The following is an 11,677-nucleotide window of genomic DNA, read 5'->3' as shown; positions in this document are numbered from 1 at the left end:
CAAAAACGATGCATTTCACTGTGTTTTGATGGACATGTGACACATAAAGCCAATCCTCATCATTTTCCTTTTCCAAAGTAGGTTAAGAAATCTCTAACCATGCTGCAGAATAAATGTCATTTGTACATTGACTAGATTGTTGCAAAGCAGTTCAGGGCAATGGAAGAGGTTAAAGATGACAATTGCCTTCACAGTCAAGACATCTGAAGCAAGGTGTCTTCAACCAAACCGCTCAGCAATAAGAACCACAAGGAAGCAAAGGATCAATTTTATTACTTTGTTGTTGGGTAATGAACATACAGTAGCATTTCAAAATTCACAACAGACAGCACTGCCAGTCATTTTGGGTTCTGGAATGCCACACAGAATCTAACATTGGCTGCTTGCAACCAAGTAAAATATTTAAATTAATAGATGTCAGAGAGCATCATGCCATGTGTTATCAATGGTATCAATGCCTTTGTCATTTATAGACAGATGCAATGAACACTGAAAATGTCAAAATGTTCAGACCATTAGAGAACTTTATATATACACACACACACACACAGACAGATGGCAGCAATGTCTCACATTAAACAAATACAGAACTACAAATACATGGCTAGTTGGATTAAACAAAACCATTGATTGTACAACTCAATAATAAATGGTTGCATAATTTAGTAATTAAAATACTGTGTAATCAAGGGATCCATATGATTGACCACCAACCTGCAGAGGCTAGGGCAGCATTAAAAAACTAAAAGATGATCAACATCTTTGACTATTTGCACTGATGAGGCAGGTCTGCATTTCACAGAATACAGGGTGAAGAAGAGCAGCTGGCATTTGTCTGGGATGGAACGAAGAGTGCAACTAACAATTCCAGAGTGGGATGGGATTGGCTTGGCTCGGTGTCCCCCACCCCTTACTACTCAAATAGTCTCTGCAAGTGGTATGACTGCCCCTCTGCTCACCACCCCCGTTCAGTCTTGATCTCAAGTACTGTGCAGAGTCTTCATGTTGTCCCCACAGGTTTTTCCTGGCCTTAGGTTAATTGGATTGTGCAAGTTACCCCCCCAGCCCCACCCCCCGTGTACTGGGAGAAAAAGGTGATGAACCGATGCAAGTTGAACAGAAACTATGGGGAAGTATGCTCAGAACTGGCATTGCCTTCATGGGCTGATTAGCCTTCGATGCTGATGAAAATAGGAAGTAACGTGCACATGTTAATGTGGGGTGAAAACCAGAAACATCAGTCAAATGTTTTTGGTATTGGGGAGGAACAACAAAAAAGGAAAAAAAGATTGAAGGATAAAATCTGAATAGATGTGCAAATTGAACTGTAATTTAGTTTGTATGCCAGGTATCATAACTGCAGCTGTCTAAAAAAGCAGGTATTCGGTAATCAATGATGCTTGCATATTTGGGTAAATGACTTGGCAGGAGTGGAGAGCAAAAAAAAAATCACACAATAACAATGTGTTTTAACAATATTGGAGCTTGCAAATGCAAGACATCCACAAAGTGCCAATAGAAAAGGAACAAGGAGAAACCAGTTGAACACAATTTCAATACTTCTCCCCAAACTATCACCACATCACATACAATAGAGACCCTCAATATTCTTCTGGTTCTCCCATACTCCACAATTACTATCATTCAATTTATAAACTCACTGCTTCTGTCAAAAAAGGACTAAAGATAATGAGATGACTGGATAAAAGTGCATCCCTTTCTCAAAGTCAGCTGTGTAACTATGATGGAGAGGGTAGGACTACAGAGAGTAAATCCAGTGCAGACTGGGTAAAATAACCACACAGTTTGGTTTTTCCCCCTCACCCAAACCCATCCTGGCTCATTCCATTTTAAATGGAGCGTTTCCTATAGGTTGAATGTGATTGCCCAAAAGGACAATGTAATCCAAACAATTCACGGTCTCAAAAAAAAACACAAAAATAGACCTGTTATTTTACAACCATTGGATTTTCTCCTACCTTCAACTTAGACATCCTTGGATATATTTGACTCTTTTACACTCAGATGATCACAACAGAATTTCATGCAACAATGGGAAACAATAGCAAGTGGCCAGTTTAAACTACGAGACCTGGTCACTCCAGGGATCAGATATATCCACGAGCATAGGGATCTGGCAGAAGTACCATAACCAGAATCAGTAAACACTGAACATTGTTTGTGATGGCAACTTCTGTACTCCTTCAAGGAGTTGGGGGGAATTGCTCTGCTGCAGGATTTCCACAGGGCTTCCTCCAGCCTCCCTGGCCTCCCACACACAATCCAGTTACTGAATTCGTTCAGTGAAGTTTTCTGGGAAAACTCGCCTCGAGGATTTCAGATCTTTCTTCTGGATCCAGTCAAGTTCCTTTATGCCCATTAGCCAGCCTTCATCCTGTGAAGAGATTGTTAGCAAAAGACAGTCATTGCAGACAAGATTTTACTTAAAAGGGATATTACATTTGGGACACAAGAGAGAAATGACTGAAAAGCAATGTAGTGCTTTCCATTATGTTATGTCTCCATGCCCTGTAAAGTGGGGAACTTCTGATTTCCACTGTCTGAGGTTACTACATTGTGATCAGAACTGTTTATTTAAAGGAACTGATATTAGTTGATAGCATCATAGAATGCTACAGCAAGGAAACAGGCCCTTCAGCCCATCTAGTCCATGCTGAACTACTATTCTGCCTGGTCCCATCGAACTTCACCTGGACCGTAGCCCTCCACACCCCTCTATTCACGTACCTGCCCAAATGTCTGAGATGTTGAAATCGAACCCCCATTCATTACTTCCACTGGCAGCTCGTTCTACACTCTCACTGCTCCGAGTGAAGTTCTCCCTCCAGTTCCCTTAAACCTTTCACCTTTCACTCTTAAACCATGACCTCTAGTTCTAATCTCTCCAAACCCACAGTGGAAAAAGCCTGTGTGCATCTACCCTATCTATAACCCTCAATTTAGTACATCTCTACAAGAGGAAGAAATTTGGGCACAAGATGCCAGACCTAGTTCAGAACAATGAACATGGAACCAGATTTCCAGTGCTGTACTAAAGGAGTGCTATCCGTTCCAAAGGTGCTGCATTCTAGTTCAGGTGCAGAAACAATGAATCCCCTTCTTGGGTTGAAAATGCAGCTTGGTTCTTTCAAAGAGCTAGTATGTTTTCTCCGCCACCCCTTAACAGTCAACTTTCATCCTTCAATCAACAAGAACATCAAATTGCTGTATATAGGATTCCCACGGGTTAACCCGACTTCATATTTTACCGCCAACAGACTTCATGAACTCTCCATTGCAAAATGTTTCAAATCTGATGTGACAAGTTTTTGAGTGCATTTATTTTCCTGTAAATGTCTGCAATGAATATTAAGCTAGTATATTGATAATAAATTTACTTTGAAATTTGAACTTCCATTTTACCTTCTCATTTTAGAACATTCAACTATTGTTGAAATTCAAGAATTGAACAATACAGTCCTTCAGCCCATGATATTAAACACCTAACTACACTAACCCTTTCTGCCTACACGAAGTTCATATCACCCATTCTCCACATATTCATGTGCTTCCTAAGAGTCATTAAACTCCACAACACTCCTGGCAATGCATACAAGGCACCCAGCACTAAAAACTTGCCCCAAACATCTCCTCTGAATGTCCCCATCACACTTTAAATACATGCCTTCGAGTATCAGACATGTCAACTCTGGGAAAAAGATAGTAGTTAAATGCTCAGCCAATAACTCAATCATAACTTCTATCAAATCTTTTATCAGCCACTGATGGGTCAGAGAAAGCAACCCAAATTTGTACTCACATCTCCCTAGAGCATATGCACCCTCTCCTAAAGCTTCACATCCTTCCTATAATAGGGTGACCCGAATTGAATACAGTAGTCGGCCCTCCTTATCCGTGGGGGATTGGCTCCGGGACCCCTCACGGATACCAAAAATCGCGGATGCTCAAGTCCCTTATTCAACCGAGCTAAATGCGGTGGACCTTAGGACCCAGAGGAACCCTGGACCTTATTTAACCTGTCTCAGTGCAGTGGACATTAGGACCCGGTAGCGGAGCTCTGATTCCGCAGTGTTTCTGTTCACGAAAATAATCACAATCGTAATTTAAAATAAAGTGGAAATAATAAAGCGATCGGAAAGAGGTGAAACGCCATCAGTCATTGGAAAAGCATTAGGATACAGTCGGTCAATGATCGGAACAATTTTAAAGGATAACATGAGAAAGGCCCTGCCCTGATGAAAGCTACAATTATTACTAAGCAACACAGTGGTTTAATTATTGGGTTTTGGGGTTTTAGGTTTTTGATCCTCCACATCAACCCAACATGGATGGAGAGCGCGCTCGGGAGTGGTCTGTCACTGGATTGAACTCGGGAATTTCCGTTTCCAAGCCCGGCGCTGAAACATACGTTCCTTGAGTGTTTTATATGCATAGAAAGGTAAAATATATACTATATACTAAGACAAACGTTTGACGAACTGACGCTAAATAATACCAGATGTACCTGTTCCGACTTACTTAGTAAGAGAACTTCCATTTCTTTTTTCGATCCCGATCCACGATAACCTACTCACATCCTCCCATATACTTCAAGTCATCTCTAGATTACCTATAATACCTAATACAATCTAAATGCTATGTAAATAATTGTTATACTGCATTGTTTAGGGAATAATGACAAGAAAAAACAGTCTGTACATGCTCGAACAACAAGTGCTGGAAGAGCACTTCTGGGTTTTCTCGATTCGTGGTTGGTTGAATTCGTGCATGTGCAACTCGCGGATAAGGAGGGCCGACTGTACTCTATTGTGGCTTAACTAGTTTTATTCAAGATTGTTTACTGCCATTTCTCAGTACACGAATGTCAAAGAGATCAAAGTGATCGTTAGCCCAAATCTGATGCAGTAAATAAAAAACACACAAGCATAGAGAACACAAAAAGTAAACAACAACATGAATGAAGTCTCATGCAATTACGAAGAGGCCGCCTGTGGTTATTAAAACTGTCAGAAGCAAGTACAACTTTGCTCACCTGTTCTTCTGGATTTTCATAGGTTACCACGAGAACAACATCACCAGTTTTCAGGTTCAGTTCATCAGTGTCTGTCGCATTATAATCGTGCAGAGCCCGGACCTGCCACAAGAATCAATGGGAGTTTTAACTTAACTGTGCATTGTAAATTCACTGCAGAAAGTTTACATCTTCATTGATACAATAACTTATTTCTGAACCCAGCATCAAGTGTCATCAGTGATCTGAATTTGCAAATCTGCATCGTATCAGCGTGAGTTCATCACTCTGATGGCCTGGTGGAAGAAGCTGTCCCGGAGCCTGTTGGTCCTGGCTTTTATGCTGCGGTACTGTTTCCCGGATGGTAGCAGCTGGAGCAGTTTGTGGTTGGGGTATCTCAAGTTCCTACTGATCCTTCAGGCCCTTTTTACACACCTGTCTTTGCAAATGACATGAATAGTGGGAAGTTCACATCTACAGATGCACTGGGCTGTCCACACCACTCTCTGCAGAGTCCTGCAGTTCCCATACCAGGCAGTAATGCACCAGTCAGGATGCTCAGTTGTATCTCTGGAGAAAGTCCTTAGGATTTGGGGACTCAGCCAAACTTCAACAGATTGAGATGAAAGAGGTACTGTTGTGCTTTTTTCACTGCACAGCCGGTATGTACAGACCACGGGAGATCCTCGATGTATATGCCAAGACACTTAAAGCTGTTCACTCTCTCAACCCCAGACCCATTAATGTCAATCGGGGCTGGCCTGACTCCATTCCTCCTGTAGTCCACAAGTGACTACTTTGTTTTTGTGACATTGCGGGAGAAAGAGATGGGGAAAAAATGAAAATAATTCAAATTGAGTGTTGCAGGAGGGAATGCCAGGATTTTGGGTCCAGACAGCTGGAAGCCAGGCTACTCTCCACTAGTGAAGGATTCTGGGCAGCAGAATAGTGTAGGAGTTAGTACCTGTGATCATGATTACGGTTCAACTCCTACTGCTATCTGGAAATAGTTTTTATGTTTGCCAAGGGTGCTTCTGCTTCCTCCCACGTTCCAAAGACCTACCTACGGGTTAGTGTTGTGAGTTGTGGGCACCAGAATCATGGCGACACTTGCGGGCTGTCCTCAGCACATCCTTGACGTAAATGAGGACGTACATGCAGCAAATAAAGCTAATGTCTCTTTAAAACTTGGTCACTAGTCTGGGTTTCACCAGAATCCTTTTGCACCAAATACTCCAAAAATCACCAAGCTGAATTCCTGAGGCAAGGAGAAGCTAACTGCCTTTAACGTCAAGACAGTGATTGACCAAGTATGGCATTAAGGATCCCTGGAAGTTGGACAATCCACACCTGAGGTGCGTGAAAAGCACTACTTTTTAAAATCAGGGCAGCAATTGAGATTTTGAAGACAGTATTTTTCTGAGTTGAGAAGCAACCAATCAGAAAGAGGAATTCATTAGAATTGGCCAATAATAATAATTCAAATGCAAGCAGAGCGGCCATTCTTTTGAATGTGCCAGTCTTTAGAGTGGCTTTGGCTCATCAAGCTTGGGTGAGGTAGATTATCTTGTAAGGTTACTTTCTCTGTTCTTATTTGTTCATTCCACATCTGTTAGTGCAGAGTACAGTGAGAATGGCTCCATGGGCAGTGTTTTGTACTGTGTGGGGGATGTGAGAAGTCTGGGAGACCTCCAGTCAACTCCTGACAGAACACTTTAAGGAACTGGAGCTGCAGCTCGATGACCTTCAACTCATACAGGAGAACGAGATGGTGATGGGAGATAGTCATCCCTAGCTTGCAGGAAACGGGTAACTGGGTGACTGTTAGGAGAAAGAGGTTAAATGCAGAGTCAGTGCAGAGTCCACCTGTGGCCATCCCCCTCAGTAATAGGTACACAACTTTAGATTGATAGAGACACCTGGATGGTATGTTGCCTCTCTGGTGTCAAGATCAGGGACGTCTCGGATTGGGTCCATGGCATTCTCAAGGGAGAAGGTGAGCAGCCAGAAGTCTTGGCACATATTGGCACTGATTACATAGGTAGAGAAGGTGAGGTGGTCCTGAACAGAGATTCCAGGGAGTTAGTTACAAGACTGAGAAACAGGACCTCCTGGGTAGTAACCTCTGGATTTCTGTCAGTGAAAGCAAGAATAGAATGATACAGCAGATGAATGAGTGGTTGAGGAACTGGTGCAGGGGGCAAGGTTTCAGATTTCTGGATCATTGTGATCTCTTCTGGGGAGGTATGACCTGTACAAAAGGGACAGTTTACACCTGAACCTGAAGGGTTCCAATTTCCTTGTGGGAAGGTCGGTTAAAGTTGTTCAGGTCGGTTTAAACTAGTTTGGCAGGGGGATGGGAACTGGAGTGATAGTGCTGAGATAAGATAGCTGGTTTACAGAGGCAGTGTGCAATGGGACTCCTAGCAAGGAGAGGCTGATGATGGGGTAAAACTGCAGTCAATCAAATTGTGATATAACAGGTGGACAAAATCAAAAAGGTGAAGACTGAGGACTGAAGGTATTATATTTGAATGCGCACAGCATACAGAGTAAGGCAGATGAACTTGTAGTACAGTTGCAGATTGGCAGGTATGATGTTGTAGGCATCACTGAATCATGGCTGAAAGATTATAGCTGGGAGCATAATGGCCAAGGATATACATTGTATCAAAAAGATGGGCAGGAAGACAAAGGGGGTGGTGTGGCTCTTGGTAAAAAAAAATCAAATCAAATCATTATAAAGAGGTGACATAGGGTTGGAAGGTGTTGAATCACTGTGGGTAGAGCTAAGAAACTGCAAGGGTAAAAAGGCACTGATGGGAGTTATATACAGATTCCCAAACAATAGTAAGGATGTGGTCTACAAGTTACAATGGGAGAGAGAAAATGGATGCCAAAAGGGCTATGTTACAATAGTCATGGGGGAATTTCAATATGCAGGTAGATTGGGAAAATCAGGTTGGTGCTGGATTACAAGAGGGGAAATTTCTAGAATGCTTACGAGACGGCCTTTTAGAGCAGCTCGTGATTGAGCCCACAAGGGGATCAACCATTCTGGATTGGGTGTTGTGCAATGAACTGGTATTGATTAGTGAGGTTAAGGTAAAAGAACACTTAGGGACAAGTGATCATAATATGATCAAATTCACCCTGAAATTTGAGAAGCTAAAGTCAGATGGATCAGTATTACAGTGGAGTAAAAGGAATTACAGAGGCATGAGAGAGGAGTTTGCCAGAATGGATTGGGAAGAACACTGGCAGGGATGACGGCAGAGCAGCAATGGCTGGAATTTCTGAAAGCAATTCAAAAGGCACAGGATATATACATCCCAAAGAGGAAGAAGTATTCTAAAGGCAAGATGACACAACCGTGACAAACAAGTGAAGTCAAAGCCAACATAAAAGCCAAAGAGGGCATATAGTAGAGCAAAAAAAAAAGCAGGAGCTAGGAGATTGGAAGCTTTTAAATACCAACAGAAGGCAACTAAAGAAGTAATTAAGGTAAAGATAGAATATGTAAGTAAGCTAGCCAATAATGTTAAAGAGGATACCAAAAGTTTCTTCAGGTACATAATGTAAGAGGCAAGGTGGATATTGAATCGTTGGGAAATGATACTGGAGAGGTAGTAATGGGGGACCAGGAAATGGCAGATGAACTGAATAAGTATTTTGTGCCAGTCTTCACTGTGGAAGACACTTGCAGTATGGTGGAAATTCTAGGTGTCAGGGGTCATAAAGTGTGTGAAGTTACCATTACTAGGGAGAAGGTTCTTGGGAAACTGAAAGGTCTGAAGGGCATCAAGTCACTTGGACCAGATGGTGTACACCCCAGGGTTCTGAAAGTGGTGGCTGAAGAGATCATGGAGGCATTAGTAATGATCTTTCAAAAATTACCAGCTTCTGGAAGACAGAAAAACTTCAATGGTTCAAACCTAAGCATAGAAAGGATATTTGTGAACACGAGGCCAATGATTTCAGCTCAAAGGCTTCATTGTAGGAGTTCCTCAGGGCTGTAACCTTGGCCCAATTATCTTCAGCTGCTTTAATCATCTTCACTGCATCATTATCCGCAGTGCAGAGATTCACTATAGACCACAAAATTTAACTCCATTCACAACTCAGCAAATCATACTGGGATGCAACAGGACCTGGACAATGGGACATTTCTGGAGAATTCCTTCTTTGCACATTCACTGGTATTACCATTAGCAAATTTTGCTGGGCCATCATAGACCAGAAGCTCTACTACACTACCAGAAAAACTCTGGTCTTTAAGTCAAGGTTTGGGTATCGTGCAAAACCAATTATCTAACATCCTGAAGTGGGGACTGTTGTAGAACAGTGGGACCTTGAAGTTCAGGTATGTGGTTCCCTGAAAGTAGAGTCACAGGTAGGAGGGTTGTGAAGGTGGCTTTTGGTGTACTGGCTTTCCTAGTATTAAGATTAAAATCTTAGAGTTTATGTTACCATTGTACAAGCCTTCCAGTTTAAGATGGGGCTTGTGAAGCACAGCCACTATTTGCTGGTAACAAACAAAACAACAATAAATTACTGTATTAATCACACTTTTTCTTGGATACGATCACTGGCATCAATAACCTGTAACTTCCCTGTCGGAACCGCCTGCTGTTTTGCAATGTGAACTGAAGCATCAAAGATGCAAGATGACTGCATCACAGCATGCATGGACAGAACTTCTTCAGCCGTTTGATCGGGCACGACTGCGCAAGTGCGTGGATATCAGCCAGGTAGAACGGCAAGAAGAGTTTAAAAGGAGACAGCTTTACAGAGCAGGTGCCAGAGTAGAGGGAGACAGAGCAGGAAGGCTTTGGCTGAATGGGGCTTGGGTGATAATGGGTCGAGGCAAGGTAGGTTGCCTGTGTAGAATACAGACAGAAAGAATTTGTGTGAGGCTGGTGTTCTGTGCTTGGTGTCAGATGTGGGAAGTCCAGGAGTCGACCAGCCTCCCGGACGGCCACATCTGCGTCAGGTGAGTCAAGCTGCAGCTCCGTAGGAACGCATTAGGGAACTGGAGATGCAGCTCGATGACCTTCGCCTGGTCAGGGAGAGTGAGGAAGTGATAGAGAGGAGAGGTAGTCACACCGGGGCCTGGGGAGACAGACAAGTGGGTAACAGTCAGGAGAGGGAAGGGCAAGAGTCAGAGGCTAGAGCATACCCCAGTGACTGTCCCCCTTAACAATCAGTACTCCCTCTTGAGTACTGTTGGAGGGGGGGTGGGGGGGGAGACGGCCTACCTGGGGGAAGCAACAGTGGCCGTGCCTCTGGCACAGAGTTTGGCCCTGTGGCTCAGAAGGGAAGAGAAAGGAAGAGGATGGCAGCAGTGACAGGGGACTCTATAGTTAGGGGTCAGACAGGCGATTCTGTGGACGCAGGAAAGAAGCACGGAAGGTAGTTTGCCTCCCAGGTGCTAGGGTCCGGGATGTTTCTGATCGTGTTCATGATATCCTGAAGTGGGAAGGAGAACAGCCAGAGGTCGAGGTACATATTGGTACCAACGACATAGCCAGGAAAAGGGAAGAGGTCCTGAAAGCAGACTACAGGGAATTAAGAAGGAAGTCGAGAAGCAGGACCACAAAGGTAGTAATCTCGGGATTACTGCCTGTACCATGTGACAGTGAGTTTAGGAATAGAATGAGGTGGAGGATAAATGCGTGGCTGAGGGATTGGAGCAGGGGGCAGGGATTCAGATTTCTGGATCATTGGGACCTCTTTTGGGGCAGGCATGACCTGTACAAAAAAGGACGGGTTGCACTTGAATCTCAGGGGGACCAATATCCTGGTGGGGAGGTTTGCTAAGGCTTTTGAGGAGAGTTTAAACTAGAATTGCTGGGGGGTGGGAACTGAACCGAAGAGACGGTTGGCTCACAAATAGACAGAGCTTGGAGACAGTGCAAGAGGGAGGATAGGCAGGTGATAGAGAAGGGATGCACTCAGACCGATGGTTTGAGATGTGTCTATTTTAATGCAAGGAGTATCATGAACAAAGCAGATGAGCTTACAGCGTGGATCAGTACTTGGAGCTATGATGTGGTGCCCATTACAGAGTCTTGGATGGCTCAGGGGCAGGAATGGTTACTTCGAGTGCCAGGCTTTAGATGTTTCAGAAAGGACAGGGAGGGAGACAAAAGAGGTGGGGGCGTGGCACTGTTGAACAGAGATAGTATCACAGTGGCAGAAAAAGAGGAAGTCATGGAGTCTCCGTGGGTGGAAGTTAGGAACAGGAAGGGGTCAATAACTCTACTGGGTGTTTTAAAAAAAAAAATCAACTACCCAATAGTAACAGGGACATCGAGGAGCAGATAAGGAGACAGACTCTGGAAAGATGTAATAGTAACAGGGTTGCTGTGGTGGGAGATTTTAACTTCCCAAATATCAATTAGCATGCCCCTAGAGTGAGGGGTTTAGATGGGGTGGAGTTTGTTAGGTGTGTTCAGGAAGGTCTCTTGACACAGTATCTAGATAAGCCTACAATAGGACAGGCTGTACTTGATCTGGTGTTGGGAAGTGAACCTGGTCAGGTGTCAGATATCTCAATGGGAGAGCATCTTGGAGATGGTGATCACAAATTCCATCTCCTTTACCATAACAGTGGAGAGGGATAGGAACAGACAAGTTAGGAAA

General features: G+C 43.5%; 1 protein-coding gene across 10 annotated transcripts in view; it reads right to left on the bottom strand.

Moving 5' to 3' along the window:
- Nucleotides 1-547: 547 nt before the first annotated feature.
- Nucleotides 548-11,677, bottom strand: part of LOC134346863 (myc box-dependent-interacting protein 1) — a 182,152-nt gene continuing 171,022 nt past the window's right edge. For all 10 annotated transcript variants that reach the window (XM_063048660.1, XM_063048661.1, XM_063048665.1 and 7 more), the window contains 2 exons: nt 5,054-5,155; nt 548-2,395 (listed from right to left, as the gene is read on the bottom strand). In XM_063048660.1, the coding sequence (XP_062904730.1) occupies nt 2,288-2,395; nt 5,054-5,155 (210 nt within the window). In that variant the 3' untranslated portion in view covers nt 548-2,287. The remainder of the gene's footprint in view (nt 2,396-5,053; nt 5,156-11,677) is intronic.

Source organism: Mobula hypostoma, chromosome 5 (assembly GCF_963921235.1).
Source record: "Mobula hypostoma chromosome 5, sMobHyp1.1, whole genome shotgun sequence".
Taxonomy (NCBI): domain Eukaryota; kingdom Metazoa; phylum Chordata; class Chondrichthyes; order Myliobatiformes; family Myliobatidae; genus Mobula; species Mobula hypostoma.
Note: the sequence above shows the minus strand (reverse complement) of the source record. Positions and strands in the feature narration are given on the sequence as shown.